The following is a 22,500-nucleotide window of genomic DNA, read 5'->3' as shown; positions in this document are numbered from 1 at the left end:
GGTTAACGGTTATATTCACATTTTCTGTTGCTTATGAGTAGATATTGTTCGTCATTGAGCTTGTAAAGTTTTTATTATTTCACTCCCCTTTTAGAAATATTTCTAAGATATATTAACAGCTGATTATTTTTTCTTGAAATCAATTTGACTGCTCTATGATATCCTAGTGTGTCATTTGGTTTCCATGACATTTCTAGACCATCGATTCTCTCTCTCTCTCTCTCTCTCTCTCTCTCTCTCTCTCTCTCTCTCTCTCTCCGTTTATTGTTGAAACATTATAAAAAAAAAAAATGCACCAAACGACGCAACAAGAATACTTGGGTAGGGTCAGTGCATGTATTGAAAGGTATTCCTCATGTCAAAATAATGGTCATCATAACATGTGACTATTTGAGGAAAAATCATTTTCTTTTCTATAAATTGCATATGAAGTTGAAATGACGTATTAAGTTAAGTATATCTTAGTTTTACCAGACCACTGAGCTGATTAACAGCTCTCCTAGGGCTGGTCCGAAGGATTAGATATATTTTTACGTCACTTGGAATCAATTGGTTACCTAGCAATGGGACCTACAGCTTACTGTGGGATCCGAACCACATTGTATCGAGAAATTAATTCCTCTGGTTCCGCGTTGGCCGAGCCGAGAGTCGAACTTCGGACCACCGGAATGGTAGCCGAGCGCGAAATGCACTCGGCCAACGTGGAACTAAAACAGCGGATAATCGAGAGGGAAACAAAAGGGGTATAAAAGGTAGGCACTGTAATGTGTTACAGTATAATTAAATCCGGGCCTCCTGGGTGATGAGCTGATGTTGAATACATTGTTCAATTAACAGCATAACAGTATTGGGTTGCTTTGTATCGCCAGCGTGGGAAGATGAAATGTGGTTTATAAGATTGGGTTATCACTCTCCTTTTGGAGTAGATGGCCAGACGACTGGCAATGGCGCCTAATACCATGTGGTGCCGTTAGCCGTTATATCAAGTTGTTAAGGAAAACTTTGAAAATGACTTATTAATTGCAAAGATTTTTTTATCTTCTCATAAAAAGCAGAAAGCTTGGCAGAAAATTAACGTTGTGATATAAATATGATGGAGACTTCTTTTTTTTTTTTTCTTTCCTCCCAAGACGAGCAACCAATGCAATACGAGGTCTGTTGGAGAGAGCTGACGAATGCAACGGGAATACCCAATTTAAAGCCATTATTTTCGTTGGTTGTTCTTTAAGGGTTTTGTTCATACCTCACGTTGATTTTACTGTATCATGATTCCAGATTCTCGGGTTTTTGCCCATTTTGGATATTAAGTTTTTCATGATTTAATCCCTACCAACAGCATATGGACTTCCATTTTCTTATTTTGATATTATGGCATTTTGTAATTTTATGCCGAGAATGATTACCAGGAGGAGCTGTCGTGGATGATAATTGGGTGCTGCGACAGGTAGTGTCCTGAAAAGGCTCGAGCCACCGAGTGTATTGACATTGTAGCAGCACACTTGTGCTGCGATACAGACCGGGATGTTCTAGTTTGGATACTGATGGCTCTCATATCTCCGAAGCATTTGATGAATAGGTTTACATTTTCATGTACCTTTTTCCATCGTGCTTTTGTAATTGAGAACTTTTCTTTCAAGATGCGAAAGACGATAGTCTTAGTAAGTGTTTCAATCTCAAGGTAGTACATAAGTATAGCTCTCAGTATGAACATCGTAGTGAAAGTTTCTGTTGTAAAGGAAGTTGCTGTTATAAGATTACTTTTTATACCTGCCATTTACACCGCAATAACAGATGGTTGGTTGTATGTTTGATGAGGCGCCAATTTTAGCAATAGGTGATTTAGCACAAGAGGTTTCGTAGTTGCAGTAGTAGAAATGAGGTGGTAGCAGCGATTCTGTAGCAGTAGTCATAGCGGTGTGTTCAGTGGAAGGTAGATAAGGGGTGTCAGGTGTTGCAGTGGTTACCTGTGGTGGGTTGAGGCCTCGGTAATTCCCACGTGTATGTCGCCCACTGACTAAAGTGGACTTACATGACGCTGGATGTGGGGAATGTTGGAGACGATATGGCAATAGTTCTGGTGGTGAAGTCTGACGGTGATAATGATCTTGGTGGTGACGGTGTTGCGGCCGTTTCTACTGCTAAATCTTGAAATGTTAAATGAGCTAAACACAATTTTTATGATGTGATTATGTTTATATTTACATACATACATACGTACACATACGCACACAAAATGCAAAATACGTAGTTTCCTACACAAGACCACTTACATCGAATTCACAGTACCTTGTGGATAACGTTCACCTTGAGGGATATATATATATATATATATATATATATATATATATATATATATATATATATATATATATATATATGTTGTATATTATATATATGATATATATATATTATATATCCAAACTATTAATAATAGATTCACTTGACATGTATATATTTGTGTTAAGTGTAATGCTTGTATCTAAGTATATATGGCCTTAAGGTATGCTGTATAAATGTGTGTGTGCTTGTTTTATATCCTCATGCCAGTTATTCACTAAATCGCCTTTGACAACATACGTTGACTGTCATGTAACAGTTGTTGGCGACGTGTACACAGTTACCGGATAAACATTGCTATTTAGCGCTGGACGAAATACGTGACTCACTCCAACAGGTGCGGTCAGTGTTGCCAAAAGCTCTGTTTCTATTTAGGGGAAATGTTAAAAATGAAAGTATTTTTCCGTTATAGGAAAAAATATATAAACAGTTGCAAGTGAAACTGTGTCTTTCAGTGGAGAGAAGCCCGGTCTATATGAAATTATGGAATATAGAGCTGTAGTAAAAAATAAATAAAAGACGAAGAAGAACCTCTACGATCTTCCTTACGACGGAGGGGAGGGAAGTAACATGCTACCAAATGATCTAAGGAAATGAAATGTTCGTTCAGGAACTTCTTGTGACGTGCTGTGATTAGGTTCTGAAATTTAACATACTCATTTATGGAAACTGGACTTTTAAAATTTGGTTGACTTTTGTCAGTCTGTAAACCTAATACACAAGTACTTAAACGGTTATCTCTCTCTCTCTCTCTCCGGGGGGGTCTCTTCTCTCTCATTCTCCTCTCCTCCTCGTCTCTCTCTCTCTCTCTACCCTTCTCCTCTCTCATTATATATATCTATGATATATATATATATATATATATAATTATATATATATAGTAATAATTATACTAGCTCATTATATAGATAATATATATAATATATAATAGATGTATGTATTATGTATATATAGTAAATTATTATATATATATATATATATATGTATATATATATTATATATATTAATATATATATATCTATATATATTTATATTAACTAATATATATAATATATATATCTCATTATATATATATATATATATGTATGTATGTATGTATATATATATAATTATATATATATATATATATATATATATATATATATATATAATATATATATATATATATATATATATATATATATAATGTAAGAAAATCCATTAAGGAAAGAGAAACGATAGAGTTCCGCAAGGACTTTCAACTAAGGAAAACAAACTACATAATATATAAAATTTCATGTTTGGATTTCCATTCTTTTTATATTGGTTAACCTAACAAGGATTTAGAGGTACCTACGGATTAAACAGACTAAGCATTATGTCAAAACTAGGCAGACATCCAATGCTATATTCATTCATTTAAATGAAAACACACTCAAGATAAATTGGACTGAAAGTTCAGTGGTCGCCATATCGAAAGATTTCTCCTCGCGAAATCTTTTCTAATCCGCTATTATACATCTTACTTCCATTTGAAATTTTGATCATAGCTCTGGGATGTACTATTTGGACCACTGTATTATAAATATTTTCTATGTAATATTCGTCTGTTTGTTTAATATTCTTTTGTAAGATGTTCACCTTGCAAAACATTTTATTGTTTACCAAATGGAGAATGATCGAGTTTTACTTTCATAAAATTTTTGGGTAATCAGTCACCTTCTTTGTAAAATCTTTTAATTGTCATGTCCCTCCTCCTGAACTGTTGTGCCTAATCTTTTATAAAAGATTTTTATAAAAAAAATTCTTCAGTTGTGTTGGATTCCGGGTGCATATTACTTTTTTTTTCAATCCCTATCTGTCTTTGATACGAACTTTTTGTGAACTTCTGTTTATATTTCTTCAGTCTCTTAATTAAAGGACAAGAAGTCAAAAGGCCTCTTACAACTTCATCGTTCTTCTTTCCTTAGTTGATTTTGTCTTTAATTACATATTCACGTCCAGTATTTTCGTGATTCAGTTATATATATATACGTATATATATATATATATATATATATATATATATATATATATATATATATAATTTGTGTGGTGTGTGTATATATGATCACCTGTGATAGTGTGTGATGAACGAATCGCATATAATCATATATGTGTATGATTATATATATATATATATTTATATATATATATATATATATATGTGTGTGTGTGTGTGTGTGTGTGTGTGTAATCACAGGATTAAAAACGTGATATAAAGTATAAACAGGGTATACTACAACGGAGTGGAAGGTTTTCCCCCCTGTATTCCAAGCAAGTAGCATCAAAGATATATCTAACTCCTTAAATGCATACAAAGGTTACTGCATTTGAGGTTGTTCTTCAGGTTATGGCAAATGTCAAGACTAATTCAGGTTCTGTTTAAACCAAGGAGCGGGGTCAGAAGTCTGTCTATACGTAAACCTGTTTTTAAATCAGTATTCTTTTCATTCTTAACTGTATTATTGCAGATTCTAAGGGATCTCCAAACAGTACTTTTACATCCTGTTGTTATACTCTGCGATTTTTCACTTGTGCACAAAAAGAGCAGAATTCTATGGCCAGTTTTAAAGTGAATGTTTGTTGATTTATTCGACATTTAATTCCATAGTTCATTCCGGCACTGACATCCAGATGGTTAGTATTTGTTGATGTTTTTTTGGGGTACTCTATAATAAATTTCAGTGTTTCACAAGAAAGTTATTTTCAAAGTTCTTTTCTGTTTTTCTTTACAGGTCACAGATTCGTCTTGCCCGAAACTATATTAATACGTTTAGAACCGGGTATTTGGTAAGTACTTTCCTTATTATTATTATTATTATTATTATTATTATTATTATTGAACTAAGGAACCTCCGTAACGTGCTATAATATTGACAATCAAAAGCCACAGTAGTGTTAAAATATATTATTGTACAATGGTAAAAAATACAAGGAGAGACTTTCGGATACTGCTCCGTATCCCTCTTCAGTCCTACTGACGGTCAAACAATGGAGGGAGCGTTACAACAGTGAAAAAAAAAAAATATATATATAACAACTGGTTCAAGGCGGATGGATCTAAGTGTTGGTCAGGTAATCCCCGTTCGGTTGTTTCTGTTGGCGAGACGGCTGGAACGGCGAAGTGGTCGTTCAGGCGATTCCAGCTGAGCAGACACTCCATCGGTGCCATGACTTGAAGCTGTAGTAACCTCAGTCATCTGGGATAAAAGAGAGGTGGGAGCAACATCAGGGGTCTCACAATCACCGGACATATGAGTCCTAAAATCGTTGACAAAGTGGTCAATTATTAAAGAATTGGTAAAACTATCTTCATGTGAAGGTTTTGTTCCCTTCAAAAGCACACCCCTTTCTAATAGCAGCTCCTTCCACTAGGCGACGAACACCAACATCCCCACTCTTAAAAATGACAGAGGCACCATTCCAATTGATGTTGTGTCCTGGAACGAATGAATGTGAAACAAGGGCATTATTCATTGCATGGAGTTCATAGGCCCTACGATGTTCAGAAAGTCTTACATCCAAACCCCGCCCACTTTCTCCAAAGTATTTCTGAGGGCAATTGGCACAGGGAATTTGATAAACACCCGGTGTTTTCCTAATGTCAGTGTTGTTATTATTGCACACTAACCGATTTCTGATAGTATTTTTAAAATTGAAAGCAATTTGAATTTCTTTTTGCTTACTATTTGCAAGATAGCAGGTATTTTCCAGTTTCGGATTGTAAGCTATGGATAAATACTTCTTATTTTTGACCACATTAGGATTACCTGCTGCACTCATACCGTAATATACTCGTTTTGCTTTAGAGACAGCTCTTTCTATAATGTGAGTGGGATATTTCAGACCCTTAAAAACATTGAAGATATGCTGAAGCTCAAGTTCTAAAAGTTCGATATCACAAATACGAAGGGCTCTAAGACAAAAGTTGACAATAATATTCGCTTTTACCCTCAACGAATGAAAGGAATAGAAATGAATGTACCCCTCAGCATTAGTACTTTTACGAAACACCGAAAATTTAAACCTGTTACTTACGTTATCTCTAATAACCAAAACATCCAAAAATGCAAGCTTATTATCTTCCTCCAGTTCAACAGTGAATTTAATTGAGGGTACAATGCTATTGGCACGGTCAACTAGCTGTTGTAGCTCTGCGTCGTCTCCTTTGAAAAGAATAAAAATATCATCAACTTGAACCAGTTGTTATATATATATATTTTTTTTTCACTGTTGTAACGCTCCCTCCATTGTTTGACCGTCAGTAGGACTGAAGAGGGATACGGAGCAGTATCCGAAAGTCTCTCCTTGTATTTTTTACCATTGTACAATAATATATTTTAACACTACTGTGGCTTTTGATTGTCATTATTATTATTATTATTATTATTATTATTATTATTATTATTATTATTATTATTATTATTATTATTATTATTATTATGAAATCCAAAAGGATGTTCTTTTTTATGTATTTCATCTGCTCTGAAGGAAAAGACCGAATTTCTTGAATTCTATTTTGGCTTATATAGTAAAATGAAAGGGCATAGTTTGATGGACTGAAATACTGGAAAGGTGTATTCAAAGAGTACACTGAAATTTTACGTCAAATGTAGTAATGAGATAGACTGATTTGTTGTTTTTCGTAATACCGTCTTCGTTTTTAGGTTATTTCATATAGAATAAAGGTGAATTGCTGGCCTTAAGAATAATTTAGGATGAATTTGGTAATATTGAGAACTGTTTGAATATTGCTTAAAGCACTGCTATTATTAGTTCCCTAACGACAAGTCGGGATAGACTGTAGGTTTTCCATCCGTTTCCCGTCTGTCCATCAGCGTCCATCGATGTTCCTATCACTCTTACCTTGGCATCCCAACCATTACTATACGGCTAGAGATATTTCACTTAAAACGGGTGCGAAGGAGGTCGGTCATGCATAGATTTGCACGGACAGAGGTTATCCGTTTGATCCATCTTCTGTCCGTTAGTGTGCAGTGTCCTTCAGTTTAATTATCTGTCACGCTTAGGCAATGTGAAATCGTGGCTTGAAAGTCTGCAGACTTTTGACCATCCAGTTTGGTGACAATTGCCGAAGGTAATCAACCTTTGCTTGGGTCGTAAAGGCCGTTTTTAACATTTCATCAAGAATGTCCTTTAAAGAGAAGTTGGTCGGTGGTCGCTTGGAGACTCGCTTTGCTTCAGCAACACCCAGAAACTTTGTTTGGGTTATTATGCCTTTAATCGTTAAAAAATAAGAAGGGCCTGATACTCTCAGTTCACGAAAGGCGCTTATCGCTCCAAAATGATATCTATCAATATTTTTACTCACTCTCTTTCTCCCGTTGTAGACTTCGTTAATATTTGATCTAGTGATGTAGGTTTCTCTGAGAAGTATTAATCTCTCTCTCTCTCTCTCTCTCTCTCTCTCTCTCTCTCTCTCTCTCTCTCTCTCTCTCTCTCATGGCGGCGAACTATTGAATGATCAAATACACATGTAATTTGTGAATGAGTGTTCTACATCATATACAGTTTGTGGTAATTTTTATATTTGCTGAGCAAGGTTTTCATCGCTTGTCATTCGAGAGTGATTATGATAAAATATAAATACAATTGCTGTATAATAACGGAGTGTTCAGGTCTTTTGAAAACATTTGTCAAATTCTAGATAGATGAAAATTAAAACCGTATAAGGAAATATGTAGCATTAGAATGCCATGCAAGTTTGTGCATGCTACTCGGGTTATGTTACGAAGGCGCGTTGCTATATTTTATTTTACGCAGCCAAATTACCAACTCAAGTGGTGTACAATTTCTGTGCACAGCAAACACTTTTATGCAACTGAAGGGTAGTGATTTTAAACAGATTACGTATCTCAGAAAATATCGTCTAGTAATAAAAGTGGTTCACAGATAAGTGACAATCTAGCTAGTGCTTTCTAGATGATCGTGCAATATTCACGAAGTCATCCTCATCCTCACTATCATACCCTTTCACGAGCTTGCAACGCCGACGACATATAACATTACACTTCCATTCATGCCTCTTAAAGTAAGATTGTTCCTTTTGAGGTATTTTATGGTAATTTTCATTATTGTTATTGAAACCGCTTTTTTAGACGCGTGAATTATTAATTAGCTGTCTAATTCGATGCGGAATGTGCCATAATGTTCATTTAGTTCTCAAAATGGATATCTTTATGGTATGTAGAAGACTACACGAAGCAAGTTTTCAATTACTACGGACTATGGCTGCTAATAATATGATACAGTTACTACCCATTTCTCTATTTGCTTCCTCAGTTCAGTTCTACGCAAATGCTGATGAAAAGTAATGAAACCTCTCCCTTTACCTGTGTCGAAGAACTCTCAAAATGTCACGGGAGAGATAATTGTTCATATTGCTAAACCTGAGTATTGCCTATGTAGCCACTGATCTTCTTATTCAAGCCAGTTTTTCAATTATGTTTGTTCTTCTGAGGATTTTTAATTGCACTCATTTTTATTGTTCTTAGCCTTTCTTTCTTTCCTGAACATGTTCTGTCTTTCTTTCCTCTTCAGGCTGGTTCTCTTATATGATTTTCCCTGCGCTTAGGCGACCTTGACGCTCCTGTTTGGCTACAACCACCTTCATACATTATAGGGGAATCATTTACCCTTGGAGCGTTCATTTAGGAATCTGCTTACCGCTTCTGGGTTCTTCCTCTCCATTAAGTTGACTGTCCCATTGATTTACGCATAAGAATGGGCGAAAACCGTACAGTGTTGTCGTAATTTAGTTCAGTTATTGTTTTAAAAGTATGAAGCAGAAAATTAGATTGAGTATGTTCACATGGTACCCTCTCAACCCCCGAGTCCGATAAATTCAGTGCCTTATGACCTGCTTGATTCATAAAGGTCGCTTGGTGCTGGTTGGCTGGAGACCAACACTTGGGGTCACGTTTAACTGTCTTCCTTCAGCCACGGGAGGCTGTTCCGCACGAGAGATCACACTGTCGCATATGCTTGGCTTATTATTTCGCGCCTCTTATGTTCTCTCTTGAATTGTACAACTTTCATTGTACAAGAGACAGGCAAGCTAATATCAGTCGTACGTAAGAAGGTTAATTTAGGTTAAATATTTACATTAACAGACCTCCTGGTTTGTCAGAACTAAAGTAGCTTCACATCAACCGTGCATTTGATGTCTAGGCCCGTCCCTTAGGACGCTCCTGGTTGGCTGTTGATAAGCCAGTCACAGGGCTGGAAACTCTCAGTCTCTCTAGAGAGTTCACATGCGTAGGATCTATGTTCCACCTCTCTTTCAAAAGTACCCCTCGGGAAAGGTGGAACAACATCCTACCCATGTGAACTCTCGAGAGAGACTTAGAGTTTCAGCCCTCTGACTGGCTTAACAACAGCCAATCAGGAGCGTCGTAAGGAACTGGTGGCCTAGACATCAAATGCACGGTTGATGTGAATCTACTATAGTTGTTTTGAGAACGAGAAGATACTTTTCATTTCTCTGAAGTTTCGTTTATGGACGATTCGTGTCGTTCACTACTGTCTGTTCCCCTGTTGGTCGTCGACCGCTGTTGGTCAAAGTAGAGAGTAGCATATACCATGTATTAATGGACTGTGAATGTACTGAATTATCAGTTGAATGTCTGATTATATTTCGTGAAGACTTGCTTTGATGACAGAGTAAACTCTGGTAATGTTTAACTAATAAAATGTATTTTGTGGCTTGTTATAATTTGGAGTCTTCACGAGAAGGGGTGGTCTCATTTTAATCCCCAATTTATGATGCCGTGTTTTCAGAGAGCTTATAACCTGTTTAATAAATATTTTTTTTCAAAAGCCAGAGTGCACACCACAAAGAAACTCATTTGGTGGACGACTAAGATCAATTGTCCTTCTCGCAGTTCTAACAACTGATAGAAATTGCAATCACACCGAAGAGAAAGAACAGCTTCACGGGGCTTTTAAGACGAAGCTTTCCTTTTGTAATGTCCTTATTTATGCCTGGCGCTGTCGACTGCTGCTCGCTGTTTGCAATGACATTTTTGCACGTTAAAAGAAATAAGCTGAGACGACAGCACCTGCTACCTCTTCCTACAACCTCGCGGGAGTTTAAATCTATTCAGCTTTGGGAAAGCCCTTTTCAACCTTTATTAGTGACATAAACTTTTAATAGCCGGTAAATAAACACCTACAATATTGTGTTATATTTTACATATGCGACGAAATTCAACATTCATGGCTTCTGTCGTCACAAAAGAATTCATAGCCTGTTATCAAATGTGTTTCGATATTTGATTTGATTCTTACCTCTACTGCACCAGTAGAGGTAGGAATCAAATTAAATATCGAAACACATTTGATAACAGGCTATGAATTCTTTTGTGTCGACAGAACCCGTGAATTTTGAATTTCGTCGCATATGGATTTGGGCGCATCTGATATAACACAATATCGTAGGTGCTTATTTAGCGGCTATTAAAAGTTTGTCACTAATAAAGGCTGAAAAGGGCTTTCCCAAAGCTGAATAGATTTATACTCCCGCGAGGTTGTAGGAAGAGGTAGCAGAGTTCATTCTACATCAAGTCATCTTGGTAAGGAAGCAAAACAGCTTTGGCCAAGTCGTATAGTGTGGTTTAGTGACCACTTAAGTTTACCGTTAATGTTAAAAAAGCCAGTTTGATGCTGCGTAAGGTCAGACAGGGTTACGGAAGGTAGTGAAGAAGGGGTCTGAAAAATGGGTAAGTTTAGGAGGACGCTTACCCCTCCCTGTACCTGCTCTGTACCTGCTCTGAGGTACAGGTACAGCACTGAGGCCAATCCCGGGAGCAGAGTGGTTCAGCATCTTCTGCTGCCGGCTTTCACTGTAATGTTGCGGGAATTCGCGTCAGATGGTCAAGGAATGGCAAGATTTCTGACTTGAAAAACAGTCCCTGTGGCTGCTTAGGGAAGAAAGACGTCTGGGGAAAGGAGAGGAGTGCGAACTTCCCGCAGGGGACAATGGAGCCTTAAAAACTCCAAGTTTTGTTGTTGTTTTTTTTCACCATGGGACTTTCCTCTGGGATACGATCTCATAAGGATTTTTAAAAGAAGTCCTGCTGATTAAAGAATTCTCTCTCTCTCTCTCTCTCTCTCTCTCTCTCTCTCTCTCTCTCTCTCTCTCTCTCTCTCTCGTCTTAAATAGTCTTTTTAGTTTTGTTCAAAATGAAGGGATCAAGATTTATTATCTTAAGGATGGCAATAACCAACTTATTGTTTGCACGGCTGGTTTTTTTTACTGATGAATTAATATTGATTTTTACGTTTAAATCGTAACTTTAATGTCTAGGGAATGCAATCTTCACAACCAGGATTAACAGAACTTTATCAAAGTGTCGGTCATATTAACTTAGTTTTCTAAAAGTCAAATGTCACTTAGTCTTGACCTAAGATAGTTTTCTGATTTTATTCTGTTTTTTGTGCTTGAAAATATAGTGTGTTCACACGAGTGGTGGTGCTGTTAGAATTACCCTGACTGAATATCACTATATCACTTACAGTAGCGTTAAGGTGGTTTTGGTATATGCATGGTAGGGGTCGCTGTTCTCGATCTCAGTGCAGTTTTTATAAGGTCTCTAGATTCTGGGTAACACTTTATACGCTGTTCGTCGTGCGCTGAGGTGAATATTATTTTCTTTGACCGTGGAGAACGAGTGAACATTAGTATTAGTCATAATTCCATCGAGACGACGATTTTAACCTCCACAAGCAAGTTACCACTTTCGATTCAGTAATCGTTTGCCGTCTTTGGAACGAGGCCATAATTGCTGCAACGGCAATTCACAAAAATAAGTCAGCTACTTAATCATAAGACCTAATATAGCCGGTTCTTCAGATTTAATATGAAGATGCAATCATTTCTCTCTTTGGTTATTTGATGACGATATTTAAAGTGGTTGCTCCCAGTTTTTCCTCATCCGTTAAAGACAGGGGCATGGCGTTAATTACCCAGAGAGCCCCAAGTTAATTTGGTCATTACAGCAGGAGTAATTAGGGGCGCGTTTGCCCTGTCTTGTCTTATGCAATTTAGATGTGTCGTGATCCTCATCATATATGGTGACCCTTTTTTTCTGGAAGCGTATTTGAGGTGATTGTCATGATATCCGATCATTAGAGAATACTTTTTCCAATCCCATAATATTCAGAACGACAATCTGGTCATATTTTACAAATATGATCTGCTGTTATTATAATATGGAAGACCATTCCGCCATATGTGACGGATATGATTTAAAGACTTTTTAAGTGCCACGTTGGCCGAGTGGATTTCGCGCTCGGCTACTAATCCGGTGGTCCGAAGTTCGATTCTCGGCTCGGCCAACGCGGAACCAGAGGAATTTATTTCTGTTGATAGAAATTCATTTCTCGATATAATGTGGTTCGGATCCCACAATAAGCTGTAGGCCCCGTTGCTAGGTAATCAATAGGTTCCTAGACACGTAAAAATATATAATCCTTCGGGCCAGCCCTAGGAGAGCTGTTAATCAACTCAGTGGTCTGGTAAAACTAAGATATACTTACTTTAAAGACGGTTGAATTCTTGGTTTTGCATAGTCCACTGGTGCAAGTGCTAGTTAGCGAACGCCGAGCTGTGGGTCGTCTGGAGTCTGGTTTTTTTGGGGTCGGGTGATTACTTGCCCAGTTGGGGGGTCAGTGTACAGCATCTCTTGTGCCCCGGGAAACTTCAGCCTCACCACCGGCACCGTACTCTCTCTCTCTCTCTCTCTCTCTCTCTCTCTCTCTCTCTCTGGTGGTGGTGGAGGTGATCTCATTCGTTCTTAAGCACCATTCATCTCTCTCTCTCTCTCTCTCTCTCTCTCTCTCTCAGTAATTTTACTCCTCATGAAATGAACTGCTTAGATATTTTAACAATATCAAAGGTTGTTTCAATCCTCTTCCCCAAATATTCATGGGAGGGTTTTTTCTTAATACGAGGAACGCAGAAAGTAAACTCTTTAACTCGTTAATGATTTGAATTATTATAATGATGCATAGGATATTCTCAACGCTGGCACGCGCGCGCGCGCACACACACACACACACACACACACACACACACACAATGACGTATAGGTTATTTGTTACTAGGTAGTAATTCGTCATTGTATAACATATCCCGTACGTTTTCATCTCCAAGAAGGGTTCAGTTGCTGAAATGCATTACATACATACATACATATATTGTCGTTCAGTGGTTAGCACACACGTCCCAGCTTTAAGAAGTTCCGGTTTCGATTTGCAAGCGAGCCGAAACGCTTTATGCAGGTCCCGTTAAACGGCATTACGCCTCGTGATCCACGGTTAGGAGTGAGCGATGTGCCTGGTGTTTATTCTGTTTTGATGGGTCAACAACTGGGAGAGTGATGTGGGGCCAGCAGCCTTGTCCCAAAAGTCATGCCGAAAAATCAGCTCGTGAACGATAGAGGGGTGTTTCCATTCCAGGTAGAGGATTGGATCCTTCTGCATGCGGAACATGAGGGTGTAATGGTTTTCATGTTTATTATGGTTTTTTGCTCTGCATAACTAATCGAGTTGGCAGCACGCAAAGCCATTGCTTGCCTCGCCAGTCCCCTGGTGGAGAAAGCAGAGTGGCATGCACGGATTTTACCTCCTCTGGCTGTGCTTGCGATGAAACATGCGATTTTTACTTTTTTCCCGAAGACCTGGTTTTTTTTTTTTTTTACTATATTGTTGAAATTTCAACCCTTGGGAATAGTGACATGTACGCCTTTGGTGAAAACTTTCATTGCGTTGACGTTTCACAATTAGCTTTGCATTTTTGAACGGTGTGTCTGTAAATACTCTGTGCATATTGAAAATGACTGATTAAGATTGTTGTTTAGACACGGAGATGCTTTTATAATGATGAATTTCAACCTTTTTCTTCAGCCAATCGATTTCTTATTCTTTGTCTTATCTTTTAAGTAAAGAAATGAGGGTAAACTGTACTCTGTTTTTTTCCATCTGTCCATCCTCCTGTGGTGTTTGCGCATGGTAACACTGTGCCCGGGCTTTAAATAATATCTTATTTCGAATATTAACGGTGTAATTCGCATACAGTTGATTATTAAAAGACTTTTCAGTTTCAAATGTACACGCAGATATCCTTTTATTTACCTAAAACTTACACATAGCGTAACAATTTAAAGCCCGGGACGCAGTGTTACCATGCGCGACCACCACAGGCGGATGGACAGAAGGAAAAAAACAGAGTATAGGGAATGTCTTCATATTGAGATATTAAATTTTTTAATGCCTTCCAAGAGATAGTAATGGGCTTTTGACCTTCAGCTACCTGTGCTTTGTGCCGATTCCAATAAAAGTTACGGTACCTGGCTAGGAAAAAAAAAAAAAGTGAATCCTTGAGTGAAATGTAGCCTTGATGATTTAAGAACTAGTTTAGATTATTGTCTTCACTGTAACCCGAAATGTACCTTAAGTATAGCATCACGCCTAAGGAATTTTACCTCGTAAAATTTGATTACTTGAGGCAGCACAGTGAACCGAGCAGAAAGTAAATTTTCTTTCTCTCTCTCTCTCTCTCTCTCTCTCTCCCCCCCCCCCTCTCTCTCTTCTCTCTCATCTCTCTCCTCCCCCCTTAGTCCTCATTCTGTTTTATATTTCCCTCTGACCCAGCAGATTGCCTAAAACTATTACCAGACGGATAGGTTTAGTTAGGTCCTGTTGTATAGAAGTTGTCACAAAGACCAAAACCAAACTTGAAAACCACCTAGATTTCCATTCACCTGACTGGGTCTTCACTAAGGTATTGTCTCACATCAGAACTTGCTCCAGTTTTTGACGGTGAGTTTGCTTGCCTCGTGCGTGCAAGTTCTCTGACCACAGCGTAGACCGCAGGTAGCCTGAATGAAGCCATTGTACACTTGCACAAGTGATTGAGGCGCTCAAAGTGAAAAAATAATGTGCAGTTAGCTTTAAGGTAGAATGAGGATACTCTAACAGTGTTTATGGTTTTTCTGTGTTTGCCTTTGCATTTGGGCGATGTAATGACTCTGTGATGCACCCTGCGTTGCCGGCGTTTCATATTTATTTACTCCATAATCCTTAAAGGCGTGGTATTGCAGTTCCAAATACAGCGTTGTGAAGATGAAATATTCTTTTCATATGAGCTGATTTGTAGAAGAGAATAGTAACACTCTCTCTCTCTCTCTCTCTCTCTCTCTCTCTCTCTCTCTCTCTCTCTCTCTCTCTCTCTCTTTTGTATATATGTGGTGTTATCACCAAAATTATAACGATGACAGTTCGTAATGACAGCTATTTCAAGGAGTGACAGGCGCTGGGCAGGGATACTTCAGTGAAATGTATACTTCTTTTTCTTTTTATGCGTTTCATATTTGAAGTATCATGACCTCTCTTCCATGACAGAATCTGAAGCTCGAGCTACGACTCTTATACTAAGAAAGGCCAAATGAAAGGGTCTAGACTTGTTAATACCGAGGTTAAGTCATCCTCAGATATTTGTAGGTTTGAGTAGTTTGACTAAGGAATATTCATACTACCTAATTTAAAAGCCCTTATATAAACGCCCCCAACTAAAGGTGAAATCTGTATTGTCACTGAAAAATAACATAGTCGGTACTACCCAAATCATACTCCAAATCGGGTCGAGAGAATTTCGAAATTGAAAGTGGTTCACTGAAATTTTGTAAATTAGATTGACTGGATTTAATTGCATGTGTAGACGCCCACTCGTGGAGAAAACACACACTTCGTCAAAGTTGATCATCATCAATATTGAACAGAACTCCTTGGTGGACCACTGCCCTTTCGTAGCCCCGATATTCAAGAAATAAATTGTTCATATTATTTAGATATTTTGAGTTGCGTTACTTCTCATTTCTCTAGAGGTCAGTTGACAGGTATTCTTAAACCCTTATCTGACAGTTGTCCTTTGAAGCTACCAAAATGAAGATATGGAATAGAGAGACTTGACCTAGTAGAGAGCAACATACCTGTCTCACGAAGAATACAAGGTTACTAGGGTCAGGGAAAACAAAACGAGAGAGAGAGAGAGAGAGAGAGATCCGAAGTTTTCCAATAGCGAAAAAGGAATTACCGAAGTGTGCTTCGGTAAGGTTGTCTAACGGCGTGAAGAATTATTATCCTGGCAGTTTCTAGTCCGCGTGAAAGGAGGGAGTAACTTTCTATACACAGCAGTCTTTTGTCGGACGTACACGTTTCAGTTTCCCGTGCAGTATTGCCCTAATGAAGTTAATATGTCGACGTAGCGCGTTCGCAAAACTGATTACCAAAGTTAACAGCGTCGAAACGGTCAGCATTCAAGACCGAAGACCCGTAGACCTTTATTGTCATGGAATTGAAGTCATGGGACTTCAATTCCACATTCCGAAATCGAAGCTGAGAATCGAAAGAGCAGGATGTTGTGTAGCCACCCCTTGAGAGTAAGAGACGTATTTGTGACCATAAAATTCCAAAAGAATAATCATGCTCGGTAATCATGTTATTTCTAGCCCAATCTCCAAAGATGTAGGTTCAACCTGATTTTGTTACTTGTAATTATCGTTATTTCATATTGTAATTAATACAGATGTAAAAATTATGTTCTCCGGCATAATGGATTTTATTTTCTCGCTGCCATGCCATATATATATATATATATATATATATATATATATATATATATATATATATATATATATATATATATATATATATATATATATATATATATATATATATCTATATATATCTATATCTATAGATATATCTATAGATATAGATATAGATATATATATATATATATATATATATATATATATATATATATATATATATATATATATATATATATATATATATATATATATATATATATATATATATATATATATATATATATATATATATATATATAGAGAGAGAGAGAGAGAGAGAGAGAGAGAGAGAGGAGAGAGAGAGAGAGAATATTGTATGGATAATTCTTTATAGCAAATTATGTATCCACTGCACGTTTCAGATTTTTCTTTAGGTCAGGGCATTATTAACTCGTAAAATGTATCCAGATGCCAAAAGCCCTTTTCCCCCCCAAAAAAAAAAAAAAGAAATACAAGAGAAACCGTCTCGTGACATACTCTCTCTCTCTCTCTCTCATCTCTCTCTCTCTCTCTCTCTGACTGTACATCTCCCTGGGCGGTGGTTTAAGCCGAAGGCAGAGAGTAAATTGAGTAGGAACAGCAACGAATATCTTCCTGATCAATCTGAATACTTGAATGGCGAGGGATTCTTTCGCACCATCCCAGCCCCCCCCCCCCCCCCCCCCCCCTCCCCCCAACCCCCCAACCCCCCCCCACCTCATGACCCTCCATTGGAACAGTGAGTAATTTATTACCTGATGTATTTATATGGTCCAGAGGCTGTCAGGTTCTACCTCGAGGAATCATTGGTATTTGTATTAATGGGATAACACTCTCTCTCTCTCTCTCTCTCTCTCTTTGTCGTAAAGGCTTGGGTCGAGTGATTTGGGAAGTATGATCATTGTTCAGCTTTTGCATTATTGGAGACCATCTTTGTTGACGCCATTTGCAAAAGAGCAGCCTCTCTCTTGAGTTGTCAGATAACCTTCTGCGCCTGCAAGTAATTTTATTCTTTTACTGAGTTGATATTTGTCATGAGAACGCTCATGCGCAATTCACAAGATATGAAAACATTATGTATTGACTTTGATGTGCATGAAGATGAAAGCTAAAAATCTAGAGTACCTCTGGTTTAACCGAGTAGTGTAAATGTTATGCTCATGGACCAAATTTGAAGTGAACCACTTACATTTCCTTCATTACGCATCAGGCTTCTGAATCTTTGAATGTGAAGGCCTGTTGTCTTGCCACCACAAAAATCCAAGGAATAAGAATTGTTGAGAGAGAGAGAGAGAGAGAGAGAGAGAGAGAGAGAGAGAGAGAGAGAGAGAGAGAGAATGACGAAACAGCAGTTGTAACTTTGGTTAGTTATTCGGCCAGTGGGAAAGCAGAGGGATTGGCGGGGGAGTGAGGAGGAGGTTGAAGTCGTTTCTCGTTGTCTGGCTGGCCATTGCATAACAGCTTTCTTCTCCCTCCCTCTCTCTCTCACTCTCTCTCTCTCTCTCCTCTCTCTCTCTCTCTCTCTCTCGGCATCTGCTAGCAGCCCTGCACTGCTTGCCCTCCATCCTCTTGCCCGTTTTACCTTCTTATCTTTTTACCCTACACTATCTCCATCTCCCCACCCCGCCTCTTCATGAAACCTCAGGCGTGGGCGTGGTTGGGTGAATGAACTCTGGCTAACAATTCACGCCCTTGGTCACACCCTCTCTCTCTCTCTCTCTCTCTCTCTCTCTCTCTCTCTCTCTCTCTCTCTCTCTCTCTCTCCACCTGTCGCTGCCAGAGTCGTAGCCGTCTGTCGCCTGTCGTCTCGTAAATGAGGTGGAGCCGCAGGTCTGGTAGCGTCCCATCGGAGTCGAGAGATGAAACGCTCAACGGGGATCATTAGACATTTCACTTGTGTTGTTTTGACCTTCTTGATTGTAGTCCTTCAGCAGGAAGACTTAATTGGCCCCGTGGAAAGGGTCACGATTGTCATCCGTTTAAAAGTTTTATGACAGCTTTGTGCTGGTTTTCAAAAGACAGCTATAACTCTCGGCCATATTACTATAATTAGTAATCGCTGCGTTGACAATTTTTTATGAAATCTGATCTTGAGTACGATAGCATCTTCAGCATGTACACGTGTGCCTTTGCCCGTACAAAGTTTAAAAGTTTCTAGCGAATGAAAGCTTCATTTTGAATGTAAATTCCGTATTATCTCTTCTTCCAAATCTCTCTCTCTCTCTCTCTCTCTCTCTCTCTCTCTCTCTCTCTCTCTCTCTCTCTCTCTCTACTGTGGCCGGATCAGTAAGGAACCTGTCCCGTAGTGCGTGATCCCATTCCTCATGCCACCTGTTACCCAAGATGTTTACCGTTGGTTCGTTCTGTGCTCAAAATTTGCGAATTGTGGTAATAGTCCTGTAATAAGATTCAACAACAAAGTAGTTGATACATTTAAGTCAGTTACATCTGTTCGCAATTATTTCCTCGTTACCTTTCTTGTTCCTTAACTTAGAACAGTTTCCTTGAAAATTTTCAAGAATCTTTCTGCTTGAATATGTCACTCGGGAGTTGGGCTAGGAGAGAGAGAGAGAGAGAGAGAGAGAGAGAGAGAGAGAGAGAGAGAGAGAGAGAGAGAGAGAGAGAGAGCGCTACTGTCGTAAAAAGTGATGAATTGGCAGTATGTTAACTTTTCATCAGTTGTTTTTTTTATGGCAGTAATATGGGCCGTAAGCAAACTTTTTTGGAGTAGTTTTGCGACTAGTTAAATGAAGGTAATAAAGAGTTTCGTTTGTAATTGATTTAGAAAATGATTAGACAATAAATACAATATCTGTCGAGGTCCAAGCAACCTTTCGAGCGGTGACTCGTTGTGTATATAGTTCTATACGTAACAAACGATTTGGTAATAAACCTTTACTACACTTTTATTTTGACGTTCAGATCTTCCCAGTTACTTATATGCAATTTACAGAACGAAGGAAAAACTTAGGCTTTCCAAAAATGACTAGAAAAGTCACGATTCCCAATGCAATTTCCTTGGTGTTAAATGTTCCAATCCAAACCGGAAAGAAGGTAAAATGAAGTTCAAAGCGAAATAAGTGTGGGGATAACGACGCTGAAACGAGATCCATTCTCGGCATAAGTCTCTCCAGCTGCGATCGGACTTTCTAAATAACACATTAACACAAGACTTTCTCGCGCAGCATAGGCGTGGCTAAGTCATGTGGTGGGTGGGAGAAAGAGAGCATCAGGCACGACCTTTTCGAAAGTGGGGCAATAGGCGGAGCATGGGAACCCCCTTAACCCTCCCTCGTTCCCGGTCCCAAGACCTGAGGGGCGTGGCTTGGTGCACAAGTAGACGTGCTTTCTCGAAAGTTGTGGCACCTGCTGGAGAAAGCACAGAGAAGAACATTAAATGAAATGAGAGCAACGATCCCTGCGTTTCAGATCGATCTGTTGACTGGCGAATGCTTCAGAATCCCCTGTAAGGAAATTTTTGGAATGAGAGAAGTCGACTTTTCCTTGCGGAGGGACCCTTCCCAAGGATCTCGACGAGTGAACGGTAGTTGTGCGGTTTCTGATGAATGTTTTTGGAAAAGAGTTTGAGTCAAGGTTGAAACCTGTCTTAACTCGGCTTACTAAGACGAATGCACTTAGCCTTATGCACACCCGGAATACGCAAATACTTGTTCCATTATAATGTTCTGACTACTAATAGTTTTTGGAGACGATGAACAAACTAATGTACGTCCTTGTAAATGAATGGGGTCAGTCGAGAGAGAGAGAGAGAGTCGTAAAAGTACCGTATTGCCTATTGATAGGAATCGAGAATTTCGGAGACAGCTGCAAGGGCAAATATCAAAGATGTAGTAATGTTGAACCGCAGCAACATCGAGGAGCAAGGAGGTTATTGGAGGCACAGTCAGTAGTAGACTCAATGATGGATTTTTCTTCTTTTGAATGAGGCAGAATATCAGTTCGTGTTCTGTAAAAGAAAACTATTTGTCTGTTCGTCCGTCCGTCGGCACTTATTCTGTCCGGCCACAGATCTTAAGAAAACTTCTGAGGCTAGAGGGCTGCAAATTGGTATTTTGATCATCCACCCTCCAATCATCAAACATACCAAATTACAACTATATGGCCTTAGTAGTTTTTATTTTATTTAAGGGTAAATTTAGCCGTGGGTCGTGCATGTGGCAGCGCTCTCCGGAGCCATGGGACGCACCCTCACTCTACGGCATCTGGTGAGCAACTGGGCCATCAATTTTCCTGTCAGCGCTGAATGACGTCATAGGTCTCAGCAATTGGCCTTTGGCCAAAATTCTGTATTCAATATTCCAGTATTATACGCTGTACAGAAAACTCGATTGTGCCAAAGAAACTGCGGTGCATTGTTTACTCGTTTTATCTTTTTTTTTACAGTTTTAGAGTTAATTTGATTGATGGGTCAGAAACTTGTTCTAGTGATTAATTATTAGTTTTAGTTTACGGCATAAAATGACTATTTTAAAGGTTCCAGTTCTGTGTCGGGGCTTTGCCATGGCAACGCTCCTCAGTTGCTCATGTGGCGTTTTCTAGTTCTGAATATTTCTTCCTTTTGTTTCTCCACATCTGGCACAAAATGACCTTTGTCTATTCAATGTTTTTAGTGAATAAAAACTTTCAAAACTATTCCTGTTTTGTTCTTTTATACGCCAGTCGTCGTTCAACGAGACGACTACGGTTTTTTTTTATATATATATTCCAGGAAGAGAGCAAGATAATAAGACAATCTACACTTTCACAAAAATTGCTGTTGACTCTTCCTCGTGTATCTGTTTATGGTATTCAGCTTTAATATATTACCTTTTAATCTGGAACAAGTGACCGATGCAACTACTGCTCCTTTTGCGAATCCGTATTTTGTGACAATCTGTTTGTTTTTAATATGTTCCTCTTGCTGTCTACCTGAATTCGCACAGGAAATGATCCATTACTGTTCTTATGTGCGTAGTTTTACTTTTCATGTATATGATATTATTTTTCATCGTTCATTTCCTATCCACACTTCTTCCCTGCTTCTGTTGTGCTGTGAGCTGCATCCTTTAAACTTTCTTGTCACCATCAGAAAGATTTATGGTTTTATTTTGACGAATTAATTTTTAAGCCATTTCCCTTCTACTATTCTTTATTATTTTCATAACTGCTTAATGTTGACTTGTGCATGCTTGCCCTATTCAACTTGTAACCTCCCTTTCTCTCTATACCCTCCCCCTGGTCAGTATTTGTTTTATCACCCTTGTATATATTGCTGTTGCGTCTGTGACTTTCGGGTGATTTCTGTATTCTTTCCCAGCTGCTTCGGATACCTCCCTTATATCTTCTGCAAAGTCTAAGCAGTTAGTGTTAGGGGCTCCCCATTTCTACAACTCGTCTAAGCAGTGTTGCATGATGAAGATGTCTTCTGTTCTGCCGCCCCTGTAAACATTGCCTAGCCTTCATTGCCTTCATTTGTCAAGTGGTTTAG

The 22,500-nt window shown here is 38.5% G+C and overlaps 1 protein-coding gene across 2 annotated transcripts in view; it reads left to right on the top strand.

Annotated features, from left to right (window-relative positions):
* The window catches only part of LOC135217326 (RNA-binding protein fusilli-like), a 191,092-nt gene that overhangs the window by 121,372 nt on the left and 47,220 nt on the right, over positions 1-22,500 (top strand). For both annotated transcript variants that reach the window (XM_064253123.1, XM_064253121.1), the window contains exon 5: positions 5,094-5,148. In XM_064253123.1, coding sequence (XP_064109193.1) covers positions 5,094-5,148 — 55 coding nt within the window. The remainder of the gene's footprint in view (positions 1-5,093; positions 5,149-22,500) is intronic.

Source organism: Macrobrachium nipponense, chromosome 7 (genome assembly GCF_015104395.2).
Source record: "Macrobrachium nipponense isolate FS-2020 chromosome 7, ASM1510439v2, whole genome shotgun sequence".
Lineage (NCBI taxonomy): Eukaryota > Metazoa > Arthropoda > Malacostraca > Decapoda > Palaemonidae > Macrobrachium > Macrobrachium nipponense.
This window is presented reverse-complemented; position numbering and strand designations above follow the sequence as displayed.